The 17,558-nt window shown below is 35.9% G+C and overlaps 1 protein-coding gene across 4 annotated transcripts in view; it reads right to left on the reverse strand.

The window, feature by feature from the left end:
* ldb2a (LIM domain binding 2a) overlaps positions 1–17,558 on the reverse strand; it is a 155,505-nt gene that overhangs the window by 19,947 nt on the left and 118,000 nt on the right. For all 4 annotated transcript variants that reach the window (XM_084719756.1, XM_084719755.1, XM_084719754.1 and 1 more), the window contains exons 5-6: positions 11,817–11,900; positions 3,976–4,099 (exon numbers count right to left, since the gene is read on the reverse strand). In XM_084719756.1, coding sequence (XP_084575882.1) covers positions 3,976–4,099; positions 11,817–11,900 — 208 coding nt within the window. The remainder of the gene's footprint in view (positions 1–3,975; positions 4,100–11,816; positions 11,901–17,558) is intronic.

Below are 17,558 nucleotides of genomic sequence, written 5' to 3' on the forward strand. Positions count from 1 at the left end.
CTCACGAGAGACAAGAAAACACTGCTGTGATCTTCAAACAGATGCCTGAAAATGAAATACATTTTTCGAGGTTCTTACTAATCACACCAAGGGAGATGCTTTCATATTCAGTTACAACAACCAGCGACTTGAGATACAAACAAAACTGGAACTGTAAATCAGAGGCAAAACAATAAGAGGAATTTTTTATCAGTATCTTTTCTCTTTTGATTCCTGACTTTGACAGACGTCAGTGCAAAAAAGCGGGGGCCTATTGTCAGAGACAATCATTTCTGTTATCCGACCGGTTTCCTTCAATGCTGAACCGGTGACGCACTAAAATCACTTCCATTTCCACCAAAAGGACTTATCGGAGCATAAATGCGCCTGTGGCTTCCTTCCTGGCTAAATCCCAACCAGTTTCCAAGCTGGAGAAGAATTGCAGGAAAAGGGGAATAACATGCCGCCAATAAGGAAAACCGCAATTCCAGCTAAACTGCAAAGTTCATGTCAAAATATAGACAGATGACATGAAATGACTCTGAAAAACAGTCTTTTTCGCATGGTGAAACACAATGAAGAGGTCTGACTTAAAGAAAACATTAGACAAACTTACTATACTTAATATTTAAAAAGTTACCATTAAACGAACAGTTCAAATTATTTGAAGTGGGGCTGTATGAGGTATTTATTGATAGTCAGTGTATTACCTATAATAGATGTCAGTTAACACGCCCCTGTTTGGAGAAGCAGAGAGGAGCACCAGCATGGAAGCTAAGCAATGAACTGCTGCTGACAGGGTCAGCACAAAAACACATTTTAACCACCTAAAAAAAAAGGCCCATCAATCATCTCTTTTCCATCAGAAAACTGCTGTTAGACAAGCCAAACATTGTAAATATCGCTCTCTCTTGCTCCACCAAACTCCTTTTGCAAAAACAGCTATTTTAACTTGCAGCATATGAAACTGTTCACAAAATGTCCACAAGGTCCGTATTTTCACCACTTTACTTTGCCATCACACAGCCTTTTCTGAAAGGAAACCACCGTTATATAAGCAAAATATTGCTCTCTCCAAAGCAACCAAACTCCATAGGCAAAACCATTAATTTTACCTTAATAATACATGTGTTTCTGGTCTACTGCTGCCTTGATCAGTCAGTTTGTCTGTGCTACTCTGTGACTTCTGTGTTTCAAAAAGATATTTCAGATTCATCACAGTCACATAATAACAAAAACAAACTAACAGATTGAGACAACAGTGGACCACAAACTCCCCTATTATGTGAAGTAAATGGACTAATTTTGTCTCCGGAGTTTGGTTGGTTTAAAGAGCGCAATATTTTCCTTCTATAATGGCCATTTCCCATCAGGAAAGGCTGTCTGATGGCAAAGTTAAGCGGTGAAAATATCAAAATTTAGTGCAAACTTAAACTGATATTGATTATTTTAGATGGACATTTTTTTTATTTGGCTAAAATATTTTTTGATCTCACCCTCTCTGCTTCTCCAAACTGGGGGTATATCAATTGCCATCTACTGTAGGTTATAAAATGACTATTGATAAATACCTCATACAACCCTACTTTAAATAGCCCAAACTATCCCTTTAAAGAAAGCATTAGACTTAGGGTATTAAATATTTAAAAGAAAAAACATATGGATCCAAAACCAGCTTTCCCACATACACTGCATCAAATAAAACAATAAAGCTGCACATTACATCAAACTACATTACACATTAGGCTGTTTCTCATAAATCACACTTTGTCTCACTCATATATGTATCACCCATATAGGATTTCATATCAAGCTGTGTTCTCTCTCCATGTGCACAATTAACCATCAATACAGGAGTTTTTTTTTCTCCTTCAGACTTTATATTCATAAAATGCTTTCCATGTTTTTTTTTCCCCCTCCCTGTTTTCTCTTTTCTTTGAAGAACGTCGTCGACACTGGGGAGCCGCTGGCCGGGGAGCTGGATCTACTAGTCTGATTACACCCGGCACTCTTAATTAAAGTTACACAGGTCTGAGTCAAAGGCTTTTTGACTGGTGTTGGTTTTTAAAGACATCTCGTCACGCCTCGCTTAGCATTGCTGTAATTTGCAGCCACTCCGATGTGTCCAAAAAAACTCGGCTTACTCTTTCTCTCCAGCTTAAGACTGCACAGCCAATTTAAGCCTGGTACTTTTCAGAAACCGCCCTTAAAACATCAATCATAGAAAGCTGAGAGGCCCCGTTAAGATTGGCGAGGTTGAGATTCATGCGGCAGCCCTGAATTCTGATTAATTTCACATACCTGACAGGCAAAACATATTTAAGGGATTAACACATATAATGGCAAATTTGGAAACATAAATGATGCAATAAAAACACAGTCAGAGAAAAAAAATATTCCAATTTCTACAATGTGAGTGATGGTACAGAATTATAAGCTGTTTTTTTAAAGGAAAGAAGTCAGTAAACCTCAGCAGAGGAAACGATTAACACTTAAGACAAAAGCCACAACATCTTAAAAAATATAAATGATTTTCAGTTGTCATTTATTCAAATTGGATTTGATTCCATTCTGTATAAGATATTTAAAGGTCCAGTGTGTAAGATTTAGGGGGATCTACTGACAGAATATGGCAGGAACGGAAGAAAATATTCACAAGTCTATTTTAATTAGTGTATAATCACCTGAAAATTAGAATCTTTGTGTTGTTTTTGACAAACCAAACACTGGCTCAAGATTAGTGCCGCAAACTAATCACTATTTTCAATGCCAATTAATCTGCTGTTTATTTCTCATTTTAATTAATTGTTTTGTCTATAAACTTGCAAAAAAATTGTGAAAAATGCTCATCCAAGTGAAGTCAAAACATTCCGATCGCCCCCTGGTGGCTGGCTGCGGTACAGGTTAAAAATCACACTAGAAAGTACACGTCAAATAAATTTTTCCCCAAAATGGTTTCTATCATTTTAGGTAGTTCTTAATGCTGATCCACAGTATATTCAGATGTTCATTTTTCTGATCTATTTGGTTTTAATAATTTATATTGATGCTATAAAAAGCAGGCTTCACAGCCTGGTGTATGGGTGGTAGGGGTGGGACATACCATATCGTTCAAGATAATTTTTTTCATGATAAAAAAAAAAAATGTGTGTATATATATATATACATATATATATATATATATCGTGATATTGGCAATATTATAGAGAAGGAGTTAATTCAAAAAAAGGAAGTGACATCTGTATTGTGAAAGTAGCTTGGTTACATAGGATCAGATATGTAAGAGTTACAAGAAGACTAACAGCAAAAGGGCGCAATACAACAAAAAGGTCCACAGGTAGAAACACCTGGTTGAGCAGAAGGAGAGCCAAAAATATTACAAAGATAGCTCAACAGCTATTGTGAGTTCTAAACTAAAGATATTTTTCAGTAATCTGTCTGACTATCAAGAATATCATTATCACAGAATACTCTAAAATATTGTAAAATTGTGATATTACTTTAGGGGCATATTGGCCACCCCTAATGGGTGGGCACTCCAATCACAATCGTCTTGGGCAGAGCTAAGCCCAGGATGCAGCGACACCCCGCCTGCCAGAGGGAACTTGTTTTGGTGGAATATCTGCATGTCGAGACGCAAGCTCTGGCATCAAAATGTCTAAAACCCCTAAAAAGAAAACAGCTACTAGCTTGTTTATGTTCGTACTATTAGCGACCCAGGGGCTAATTTGCCATTTTCAGCATACAGGTTGCTAGCTCAGAAGATGTATTTGTTTCCCGGGAACCCAGTCTTATGCCCACAATGTACATCCTGTAAGTCAGACTGCCAGATGCCACTAAATCCTGCACACTGGTCCTTTAATATATTTCTTGGACTTGCTCAGAGAAGCAAGTAAGCTCTTCTCATATTCGTCTAGTGAAAAAGATTACCTAGATCTGGTTCTTTGTGCGGACTCATGGACAGTCAAGATATATGTTTTAGCAGTAGATAGTTACCTGGTGGGGCTACCATTCTCTGCCATTTTTGGAACAGGCATGTCTTGAGACAGTCCCGGGGACTGAGGTTGTAGGTCTTGTGCCTTGACATGAGCTCCTGCATGGGCTCCAGGATGACACACAACTGCAGACACAACGGGACAAACCAACACGTTCAGTTACAGCAGATTTATTCAACATTTGATGAGTGAACAGCATCCTGTCTGTCCACTGCTGCAGCCTCTTATCAAGGTAAAGCAAAACAACAGCCATAAAAATGCTCAATTAATCACCCACAGACTGACTTAGAGTGATTAATTGTGCAGTAAATCTACTTTTTATAGACACTATTAATAAAGTACCTTTAAAAAACAGGTTTATAGTCCAGCACTTTAGAGAGAAGCACAAGGAGACGGATACATAGAGAAAGATGGCTTGAGAAGCCTTTGTTGAGTTGTTCACAAGTCACAATGAAATCTATATGACACATTCACACGTAAATACACACACACTTGGACACATTTATCTAACTGTTCCCTCCTTGGACACACAGAACAGCCAGCCGTTCCCACACCGCACTCCAACAAAGTTAAAAGGCCTGAAGTATAATATTGAGTCTGGAGAAAACTGTAAATCTCTGGTGATCTGCAGTGAGAGGAACCAGGGGTCAGCCTGTCATCTTAAATACATTAGGCTTAGCTTAGCCAGATAACATCTGGATAACATTACAAGCTGGCCCTTCTTTAATAGCAGCAACCATCCAAATGCTTGTTGGTGCAGTCAGAGGACAGTGATTGGAGAGTTACAGGGCTGTCTTATTGCTGGCCAATCAAATGAGAACGCTGGGATCAAACTCCAGGCAACCTGCCCGTCTCTTCCCTTTAACTGGATAAAACTGTTTTCTTTTTCTCCCCGACCTTTCTCTATCTTTTAAAATATGACCATTACACTCTTTGTGAGCGACGTCCTGTTTCATGATGAAAAATATCAACAATTGATGTTTTTCAGACAGCTCAAAGACAATAAAAAAGAACAGCAGACCTTCATCTTCTTTGTTTTTCCGTGTTAGGAAGAAACTTCGATATCTTGCATGTGTACTGTGGAGAGACTGTCGCATTAATCCTCGCCTCACCAATCTATGACACCTGCAACATCTTTTGTTTTTTAAAACAACGTGAGCAGTGCAAACTTTCAAGATGGTTTCCTATAATATTTTATTTATAGCATCCTATAGTATTTTTTCTGTATTGATGTGTTCCAGCAGGAAGATTTTGACCTGATTCAGACAGCCTCTACAACAAAAACTAATGTTCAAATGCAGTTTTCAATTAAGAGTGGCACAAGGATGGTATTTTCATGAGCATAATGTGATTTACAATGTTGGGAAGACCCCATACTGTGCTTTCTTGCCTGACATATGAAGCACAGGGGTGTCACGATTCTCCAAATCCACAATTCCATATGACTTTCAATTTTAAGATCACGACTCAATGACTTTTTTCAGTTTAAACATTTGTTTTTTATTTTGCACTATATGGTTACACCATTGTTAGACTATGGAGTTTTGATTTTTTAACTCGGATATCTCAGTATCAATCTTGGCCTAAAAAAAAAAAAAAACAGTATTAGTCAGGCTACGCTTACTATTTTAACCATTATTTTCTTTATATCACATTCTGGACTGAATAAAAACTCCAGACCAAGTCAGTCCTATAAATAATAAAATAAAATAAATAAAAATGTTTTCTGATCTGACCCCTAAACCTCTTAAACACTATATGAGTGCAAGTGTTGTGCCACGTGCAAAAAGTCTGGCAATGCCCGAGAACTGCAGACACACATCACTAAAGTCTGTAAGATAAATTTCAGCAGTAGTTTGTCAGCAGAGAAACACTTTGTAACTGAAGTGAGAGACTGAAGAAGATAAAAAATAAGACGTGGCTAAATAAATTCATTTTTCTTTTTATTATTTTAGTTGTTTCAATATTGTGAAACTTAATAAAGTTCTTTAATAACAGAAATCAAAAGCTTTTTGCTAGTTTTTACTAACTGGTCGGCACTTAAAGGAGAAGTTTTATGCTTCTTTTTGCACTGAAATTCAAAGTATTTTACAAACAGTGTTATTTATTAAATTATAAATTTAGTTAGTTAAATCTTTGACTTCTCTGATAACTTTTTTTTACATTATGTCAGTTTACGGACTCAACAGACTTCTTAAAATGACTTATTTTGTCTGAACAACAGTTTAAAACATCTAATTTTTTAAAAATAAAATGATAAAAAAAAGCAATAAAATCAAAATTTGTTAAGCAGACAATAAAGATGGGAAGACTTCAACTTTTAACAGTTAAAGTCATCCTCCTAGGTGAAACACTGAAGATCTTTTTGATTATTATATAACTATAGATATTTTAATTATAATTACAACAAATAATTATACATAAAAATTATGACGATTATTGTAAAACATAATCATATTAGAATATTCTTTAAACCTAGTTAACTTTAACAATCAAGGTGGTAATAGTGCTCTTGACCACTTATAAAATCTTCTCTTACCTAAAAGAAGACCAAAAAAAGAAAATATTGGTGAATCCGCACTTCTGCTTAACTTCATTACAATCCCAATGTTTCTTTGTTTTTTTTTGCTTTTTGCCTTAAATAACGAAAAGCTTCTCATTGTACATTCTTCTGTAAAGTGAAACAAGTTTACACACTTGAGCGACAAGAAGAACTAAAAAAGAGATTTAATTGTGGATACAAAGACAAAGAGGAAAGAAGAAATTTTGCCCGCTGTTTCCTAATCAGAGTGTGACGTAAGGTCAAAAACGACGGGAGCGACAGTAGGCGTGGGTTTACTAACTTGCTCAAGGGCACTTTGACAGTCGTTACTGAGAGAAAGGAGACTGTTAATCATTCACTGCATGCTCAAATGATCTCATCTGACCTTCAGCATCCCACCACCCCGACACTTCTGATGTCAATTCTAATCAACATGCTCATCCTGTCTTCAGCCGTACTGTACAGCCACTCAGAGGTAAAAAGTGACAAAAAAAACAAGGGAAAAACTTTGAAGGAGACTCTGTATCATGAACAGTATCTATTACCTACCGCTACGTGTTAAACAGGTTTGGAGGCTTTTATACAAATCACCAGGAATCCTTGCAGAAGCGTTTTAGAGTGATGGATGTTCACCAGTCCTGGGTCTCAAACTAGTCATTCTAACAACGTCCACTCAGCTGCTTACGCCAAATTACCCTACATGAACATAGTAATGTGTGTTCCCCGTGTTAGGACGTTAGACAGTGTTTTGATGCCATGCAGCTCGAGGTAAAGTGAACATCCCTGTAGCAGACTAATCCCTTGTTCTCCTCTGATAGTTCCCTCCTGACACAGTAATATCCCTCCCCAGCTCAGCCAACAAGCCCTGGCTCTCAGCCTGAAAACAAGGGCTATTTTCAGGCTGAATAGTAGGAAGCCGGCAGCTCCAATACATGGAAAGGCTTAAATACTCCAAATGAAAAAAAAAAAAAAAAAAAAAAATAGAGAGAGTGTGTGTGTTTGTGAGAGTGAGAGAGAGGCCGGTTGTAACCCTTGAGCCAGGAAACCGTCAGTCTCTTTTGGAAGGACTGATAAACGCTGGGAAAGGTCTTTTCCAGGGACACATTATTGTCAGTTTAATGTGAGGAAAGGGTGTATTTTACTTTGACATCCTTGGATAAGAGTAGGGGGAAAATATAATCTGCAACGTGTGTAACATGATGAATAGCAGTGACAGCACAGCAGTGGTTCCCAACCTGGGGACCGGGATCCCCAGAAGGGGTCTGGAGATACATTTAAAGCAATCATGAGATAACATTTGGGGTACAGAATGAAAGGAAATCTAAATTCTGCAATAGAAATGTCACAATACCAGAATTTTGAACGGTGATACAATACTAGTATAAAAAATGACACTTAATACCTCTTTTGATATCACTGCAAAAATAAAATAGTTAATAAAAAAAATGAACAATCTGCACACCAGGGGTGGAAGTAACTGATTACAATTACTCAAATCACTGTTTTTTTTTGTTTTGTTTTTTTTGAGCGCTGATTTATTTATTAGTCTGTAATTTTTCTCGTACTTAAGCATGCATTACATTTTGCAATCTTATACTCTCATAGTTACTTAAGAAACCATAATTACGCACTACGAAAAATTTGAATTAATATCTAAACTGTTCATCTGCATTTTTAGGGCTGCAACTAATTATTATTTTCATTATTGATTAATCTGCTTATGATTTTCGAGATTGATTAGTCTATGAAATACTGGAAAAATGTGTAAAATGCTCATCACAGTTTCACAGAGCTGAAAGTGGCATCTTCAAAATGCTGCTTTTGTCCAACAAACAGCTGAAAAGCTGAGTCTTCATTTACTGTCAAAAAATAAGAAAGAAAAGCAGCAAATCTTCATATTTTAGAAGCTGGAAGCAGCAAATGTTTGACATGTTTGAATTACAAATGACTGAAACAATTTTTCGATTATCAAAATGGCATCTACTTTTCTTTCAATTGACTAATGATTAATCTACTAATTATTGCAGCCCTAATTTAGATTTAAGATTTGGAAAAACAAACTGCTTTTGATTGAATGCATGCTATTGATAACCCATTAAATATCAATGGTTTAAGAATAACTAATTATCTATTTTATTTTTACTATTAACACCAGTAATTCTACTTGTAGTTGGGTAATATTTCAGCTGTGTAACGGTACATTAACTTGAATACAGTTTCAGTACTCTTTCCACCACTGCTGCACAAAGTGCTGGTACAAACAAAAGTGACTGAACTCTGTCTTGTTTTGCACCAAATTTCAGGCAGGATAATAAAGACTGCAGTGAGGTACTGAAGGAGCACTCAGATCTGGGGCTGTTTGGTCTATAAAATGTCAGAAAATGTTGATCAGTGTTTCCCAAAGCCCAAGATGACGTCCTAAAATGTCTTGTTTTGTCCACAACCCAAAGATATTCAGTTTAGTGTAACAGTACTGTCAAGAAAGCAAAAAGTATTTGATTTTAAGAAAAAAATACTCCAATAATCCAATGAATCGACTAACAAACAGTTGGCAATGTATTTAAATTTACTGGCTAACTGTTGCAGCTGTGCTTAAATCATTTCTTTTAAAGCTTCAGTACTTTCTATACTATTGAATGTTAGTATAAAGTATGACACTTTTGACTTTTTTATCACACTTTTCTGTCATCAACAGTTGAATCCTGGTTAAAACTTGGCCAGAGCTGTAATCATGATATTAACTAGATGAGCTTATATTTGTATTCTTCAGTCCCTGATATTGTTTTTTTACCTGTTGTTCATTCTGTTCTTGATTACTATATGGACTTTTTATAAGCTTTTATACTTCAACATGTAATTTTAAGAATTGCTTGAACCACCAGTGCCCATCGAGGGACTAGTTCTAGCTAGACTAAACTAGCTTCAGCTATAAACATGCATACAGTACGAAACGCTCAATGACTTTCTGTCCTTGTCCCTTACAAGTAAACTAATAAACTAAACTAAAATAGCCAAATGAAACAGTTTAAGGGAAAATCACACTCCACAGTTTAATTAATGAGAGGTAACAAACAAGGTTGAGAACTGCAGCTTTACAGAACATAATAAAACCTCAATGAAAGGAATTCTGTGTGATATGATGATATACTGTATATTGTGTGATGACAAAAAAATCTTTTGTTTCATATTATACTCTACTGTTTGTTTTGTTGTGACACAAAACTCAGTCTTTATAGAAGTTGTTTTTGTCGTTTTGGATGATGTTTTGAATTTTTCCACATGGTGCGGATGCAGGCAGGAAATATGCATGAAGGGAACACAAACATGGAAAAGAGTAAACGAGGAAAACGAGGAGTGTCCACCTACAAGATGGACCTCTTCTGTCACAAGGACAAGGTCTGGGTATTTAAAATCTGACATGGACCAAAAAACCACACTGTGCAAATTATGCCGCAGAGCGGTTCCCACAGCAGACGCCCACACCGGTAACCTCTTTTAGTACATAAGCAAGGAGCACATCTGATACAGAGTTCCTACACATTTTCTCATGTCAGATTCAAGCACTTTTCAAGCATTTCCAAGGATTTCCAGCACCTGAAAGAACCCTGAAAACAGTACAAGAGAATCTGGTGGAGAGCCACAAAAGTACAGTTGAACAAACAGGCATTTCCATGAGGTCATTTTATATAAACTGTTCATTGAATCAACAGAATGATATGTATTGTTATCTGGACATGAAATTATTTATGTCAGATATGAGATTTTAATCATATCGCATGAATAAAACACTGAATTTGTAACTGACCCTCCAATTTTTACTTGGTGCTCTTTAAAACTGGCAGTCTTTGTACGCTCACATGCTTAAAATGCAAATTCAATAAATGAAACATCATAACTTTTAACTAGTTAAAGGATCAATATAGTTTATGATGTTTTCTTGATTCCTGAAATGAAAGAAAACCTCAGAACGAGGTTAAAACCCTCATTAAGATGAACAATTTCTGTAGCATTTAAAATAAAACCACATTGTGCTCTGGGAAAGTCGGCCAATTCCTAATTTACCAGACGCACCAGGATTTATGTGAAATAGTTCAGGTTTAGACCGCTGAGACAACGCGGGTCATTTCAACAAACTAAACCATTCTTCAAAAACAAAGCTGGGAATATTGAGACGCAAACAACTTAACCTCTTAACCATAAAACCCACGTTGTCAGCAAACAGAAAGCAAGGCATGATCCTGTTTGCTGAGCACTGACCATCTGAATCACCACAATAAGAGAATGAACACAAGCTGAATCTTTTGTGTGTAATTACAGATACTTGAATTATGTGTTTTCTCTTTCGGTTGCATTACGGTTGCTTTCTGTATGGAAAATCATTGTTATAGGAAAACAAAAACATGCACCCTGCTCCCTCTCTCTCCCTCTCTGTGTGTCTTTCTTCACTCAGTTATTATAAGCAGCGGAGGTGCCGTTCCCCGATTCGCGCGCCATTTCACAATTATGAGTCTCAACAGGGAGCGTTCATTAATGTTATGCTAATTTTCTGTATCCAATTAATTCTTCTCTCTCCCGCTCGCTCTTGTTCTCCCATTTGGAAATCGTAGCTGTCAGTCAACTGTGGCGTCGAAAAAACACAAACAAAACCCTGTGAAATAATCACTAATGTATTCAGCCCGCTTATACTTCCTATTTCCGTAAATTATATTGCTGCGGTCAGGTTTAAAAAAAAAAAACAAAACAAAAAAAAAAAAAACATGTATATGCAGAGAGTAAAGGAGAAATAAGTGCTTATTTTTTGTTTTGATGCCATGAAATTATACACTCAGGTTTCAAACGCCCGAGAGTCATAAAACGTGTTCAGCACATAAATAACAGCATAAGCTTTCAATCCCAGTAAGACAGAGAAATAGTTCCTAAAGAATGAACATGAGAGTAAAAAAAAATAAAAAATCATATCTTGAAGGTGAAACTTCTAGATATACAGTATATTCACAAAATATGTGTAAATATAAAATGAGCAGAGCAGGTAATGTAATCATGCCACATTAAATATGACAAAGTAGGATTATTCTACATTATAAAAGCATCTTTATGCTGTCTAGACACATTCGTTTAAGAAATCTAGTTAGAAAATATGAGTAACATGAATAACTGCATTTAAAAATGGACAAGAATTGTTCCTCCGTGTGCATTAAAGTGCGAGGAACGAAAACAAAAGCTGAATGGCAGTCATACACATTGTCACACACACACACACACAAACACACACACACAGAAACACACACACGCACACTTACCCTGAGGTAGTTGAGGGTGAAGTTGGTCAAGCCCATGCGAGTGATGTTTTTGGACAGTTGTTCCAGCACCTGAGGGTCTTGTGCCTAAAGTCATCAGCAGAGAAATGACAGTGAGGAACAAATGCGTATATAGGCTTTATGTTATTGTACATCTATATTTTGTTATGTTTTCATCCAACCGACTATGAATAAACTAATTATCTACAGACAATTAGGCTAATTGGCATTCATCAGATATGCACAATCAACACATTCACACCCTCAAGTCAAATGCAACTACTTAACATTGTTATTGCAGATGTGCCATGAAGCTGAATGTAAGCATTTCAGGCCTTCATTTCACACTAATGTCAAACTGTGGGCTAATTAATCAACATTACTTTGTCATTCCATTTAAATTTCCGCACATTTTCAATTTCATATCTTCACTAAATTTGATGATGTTGCTTTGCGTGTGTGTTCGTGTGTGTGTGTGTGTGTGTGTGTGTGTGTGTGCGTGTGTGTGTGTGGGGGGGGTCTGGGCAGTGGGAAAATTAGTATAATAATGTTAAGTTGGTGAAAAACTGCAGTTGGTGCCAGTGTTTTTAAATTGCAGCATGGCGTCAGAGGGAGCCCTATTTTCACAGGTGTACACAAGCACGTGCAAACATCAATGTGCCCACATGTTTACAATACTAGCAATACATTTCAGTTAGAGTGATTTTACAAAAAGTACTGTCCTTAAGCACAAATTTAAGATACCTGTTCCTTAGTCTTTTGTTTTCACACCACTTTCTACTTCTATCCCACTTCAACTCAGAGGGACATATTTTTTAGTTACAAGAAATTTTACAGATTAAGATTTTTACATACCAAACATATGAAGAATTTAAAAAATTAACTACCCAACAATTTAATACAGCTGAAACATTTTATACAGCTTTTAGTACAGCTGAAACGGTTAGTTGGTGATTATGATGGCATTTCTCACTGTTTTCAGAATTTTTGCAAACCAAACAAGCAATCGAGTAATGAAGACAAAACCAGCAGATTCATCCATAATGAAAATAATCGTAAGTCGCAGTCCTACACCAAATAGTCCATAATCTAATAATATAATATATAATAGTAAAACAGTCATAGGAGCCTTTTTATGCTTTGAGCACTTTTACTTTTACTTAAGTCAAATTTTCAAGGCAGGACTTACTGGTAGCAGCGTGCCCAGTGTAGTATCAGTACTTTTACTTAAGTAAAGGACCTGAATACTTCTGTCACCACTGTTCAATTCAGACAGAGAATAGACAGAATTTACAACACAGAAACTGAAAAAAATATTTATTGTTTTGAACCATTCTCTGCTGAAAAACAAGACAAATGCCAGTGCACAGTGTAGAACAGTGGTTCTTAACCAGAGGAAGTTCATCCAAAGGAAAACACATGGTGTATAAAGTGCATTAAGTGTGCCAAGACACATGGATAGCCACAGCAGGAATAGACAGCACTGTGCAGGGTTTCTGCAGGTTTCAACAAGTCAAATGTAAGACTTTTAAGAGATTTGTGAGGCCATTATGAAGACAATTTAAGACTTATTTTCACAGTGACAAAAAGTAAAAGCACAGTTTGCAATGTTGGTTTTGTTTTGCAGTTGTTATTCAAGTTAACATAACTTTAGAAAGGTAAAGTTAATGTCATCCGATCAATCGTCAAGCCCTGTCAAAATTGTATTTAAGACACTTAAAGGCCTAAAAAGACTTTTTTTTACAGATCTGCAGAAACCCTGTTGTGTTTGTTAGACACAAAATTATCATAAGTTGTTATGTGTGAATAAATATGCATGTTGACAAGTGCTTTACTATTAGCATATAAGTTATTTCAAGCACCTAAATCTACAGGAAAACATACATTTATAAGCAAAAAAAAATACAGTGTTTTAATGTAGAGGTTCTCAGTTTTTTCTCAGCCAGTTACCCCTTATGATAGATATATAATAATATACAGAGGAACACCTCATGTATGTCCCTTGGAATAATTTGACATAGCCAGTTTTTTTTTATACTTCTTCTGAGTTATGTAAAACAACAAAACAAGAGAAATGCATTAGAAAGATATGAGACATCTATTAAAAAAATTTCCACCATGTCAACACAGAACACCCATGTAAAGAGCCTGTTTCCACCATTAATGGGTGACATGTGCTTGACTGGCAGGAGGGAGATTTATATATATTTATTAAGAGTTACAGATTGTTAAATTAGAATGAAATGTATGAACTATCTCAGATTTCAAAATGGAATTATTTGTTGAACTTTAAAAAGAACATTTTTTTCATATAATGAGAATTTAAATGAATGCCCCAGTCCCCTGGTGGTCTCCAGACCACTATTTGAGAACCTCTGTTTTAGAGCTCCAGCTAAATTTCTCAAATGAAGCTTTATGGGGTGTTCGTGTCTCTTTCAGAGGAGCCAAGCTCCCTGTAGCTCCCCCGTATTTCAGATCCTGAATGTAACCCACCCGACCATTTTATGTATTTTGCTTTGTGTTTTTGTGAAACCTATATTGGTACAGCATGATGTGGTCCACTTAACAATTGCATCATTCACACAGAAGATTAAGAATTGACCACCGTCTTCAAATGTGTTGAAAGAAATCTGCACTAAGCAAATGGTCTATAAAATAGAAAAATGCATGGAAAGCCTCTGGTTATACAGCAAGTGTAGGAGTGAAGAATGCATCTTAAAATAAGAACAAAAGAAAAAAGAAAAAGCCAAGATAGCAATTATAGGCTGACATCTGATTGAAAAAAAATCTCATGAAGACACATGATTATTCACTAAGCTTGTTTGCCGCTCCAAGAATAAGCAGTCAAATCATAAAAAGCTGTAGGTATTGACAGAGCAAAACATAGCCCAGACTGAGGAGGAGCAGCGAGCACACTCGCATTCACCGCCTCATGAAAAATGCATAATTCTATCTCAAGTCGCATCTCTGTGTGGAGAAAGTCAAGAGGGAAGCGAGGGAGTTCTTCTGTACCGTCAGCAGACCAACATGAGTGACGGGAGAATTGAATTAGTGTGCATTATTGGCAGACCATCAGAATCTGAACTACTTTACTCATCAGGTAGAATTAGTCTAAACGTACTGTACAGGAATTTGTCTTGGCAGCTCTGTCTGGTGCAGCCATGTATCAACAATTTGTGGAGTAAATACTGGCACATATGGTGCAGGGACAACACAGACACTGAGTTCAGGAGGCCAAAGAGAGACAAACAACAGAAAACAAACTCCGCAAGAGCACATTCAGAATTTAAGATGCCTGGCAGTGGTCCAAATGAGTCAAGACAATGACAGTGTGCATCTGCAGTACATGCATTAAAGTTTAATTTAAACCTTAAACCAGGTACAGTACTGAGACACAGCTCCTTTTATCATACTAGGAACTTCTTCTCCTCTACATTTCAGAGGGATATATTGCACTATTTACTCTACATTTATTTGACAGCTGTAGTTACTTTGCATATTAACTTTTTACATTAAAGAAATATGTCCCGCTTATAAAATATGACCCATTGTTGGGGATTAAAGTACCCTGCAGTATAAATAATGTAGTTAAAATTAACTTCAGCTTGACCCACTACCGCCACAGTAGAATGCTGCTTCCACATTAATGCATCAGTTAACAATAATCCAGTAATAAAATATATAACAATATAAGAGTTACAGCAGCTGTTTGTCAGCATAACAGAAACTTACTTTTGATACTTTGAATTTTCCTGAAAATACTGTTAACTTGTTAAGAAATATATATATTTTTTTAAACTGTTACACTTATCAAAATCGCAATACAGCCAAGTGCAATATTCAAATTACAGAAGCTGAAATTCTTAAAGGAAAGATGTGTGACAAAACAGCATTATAATGAAGTACAGTCATGCTGCAGAGACGCCCTAGCATTTCTGCCCTTGTTTTTATGTCACATCATGATGATTTTAACAGATTTTTTGAGTGAAATGAAAATTAATCACAAATTGCGAACCATGTCAATATTGTCAATAATCACAATATATATTCTTTTTTAAGATATTGTCCAGCCCTGGTTGTTTTGCAACAGACAAATTCTCCTAAACAAACTGTCTATTTACTATCCACTTAAATATACTGTAGAAAAAACAACAAACACTGTGCATACGTTAATGTCTCTTTGTATACTGTACAATACAATGCAATAAAATATATCTTTATTAATTCCACTAAGGGCAATTTGTAACATACAAACAAAAAAAATCATGATACAAGGGCGATAATATAATAATAGAATAGATAATAGAATAATAGTAGATCATAAAATCTAGTGATATGTATAAACTGATTGTATTACTGCTGCTATTAATGTGTTCAACAGCTGCTGAATCTCAGCCAGGCTACACTATAAGTAATTATTTATAAATGTGTTATTGTCATAAATTCAAATTTATTTATATGTATCTGATATCTACACTGTTGCACCACTTTATGTGTATACAAGAGAATTCATACTGTACGTGTGGGTGGGAGGGCGGTGTAACAGATGTTTCGGAGGGGAAATATCACCTGAGATGATGCACAGCTTCCTTAGAGTGTTATGTGTGTATTATGTGTGTCTTGGTAGTGGTTAAAACTAAGTACATTTACTGAGGAACTGTGCTTAAGTAGAATTTTCAGGAACTGGGATCTTCTGTTTTACAGTTAAAGTTACTTTGCCAGTTAGGTTTAAAAACATTAGTTCCTATAATGTGATCCAAATTATGATAATAAAACACAATAGTTGCTTATGTATTTATTTTGACATTCTACATCTTGCATTTCAGCATCTTTCTGTTTCTTGGTCTAGTGTGTAAAATTTAGGCGATTTATTAGCAGAATATATCTTAGAATAACAAGAATAACTTAGAATAGAATAACTCTATCTTCATTTTGTCTTGCTTTTGTTTGGCCTTACTGTTTGGCTTTCTGTTTTTATTAGGTGCTACATAAATAAAATAAAAACAAAAAATACTTTAAATAAAGCAGTTCAACTGAGATTCAAAGGTTCAACCACCTAAAATACTGCTGTTTTGATCACTAATAATAACACTGTAATATAATGATAATGATGATGAGTACTTTTACTTTTAATACTGTGACTACAGTTTTCTGCACTTCTGCATTTTCAGTTCAGTAAGATTATTACTGCAGGACGGTATTGTTACTCTCACTTAAGTAAAGAATCACTGGTTGTTGAACCATCTGTCAATCAAGCAAACACGCCTCAAAGCTTAGTTCCCTTTAGGTCCTCTATAATGGAACAAGCACTTCCAACACCACCATCAAGAAAAATGTAAGAATACATAGAAAAAAGAAAAAAAAAAACTACTGAAACCCAATAGTCTAATTGAAAAAATTGACTGATTTCTTCCTGACTTCAATACAGGTGAGTCTCTGAAGTCAGCATCTAGTGGGTGTTACAGGAACTGCACTTTATCACTCTGCTGTGATGGTTTTACACAACTCCATTAACAATTGTAATTACTTTCATTATGACATTTAATTGTACATGTAACACACATGTTGAGGAGATGTGAAGAAGAAACTGTGACACAGGTGTTGTTTGGGACCTAGGACCTTATTATAGAAAAAAATCCTAAGCGCTTGTCCCGTCTTAATTGTCTCTGATAAGAAAAATCCTATGTTCAGACCTCGTAAACTTGATTCTTTAATCATCACCAGTCCTGTCATGTCTGTGTCTGT

The sequence above is a fragment of the Lutjanus erythropterus genome, chromosome 5 (assembly GCF_056507025.1).
Source record: "Lutjanus erythropterus isolate fLutEry1 chromosome 5, fLutEry1.hap2, whole genome shotgun sequence".
NCBI classification, from domain to species: Eukaryota; Metazoa; Chordata; class Actinopteri; order Lutjaniformes; family Lutjanidae; genus Lutjanus; species Lutjanus erythropterus.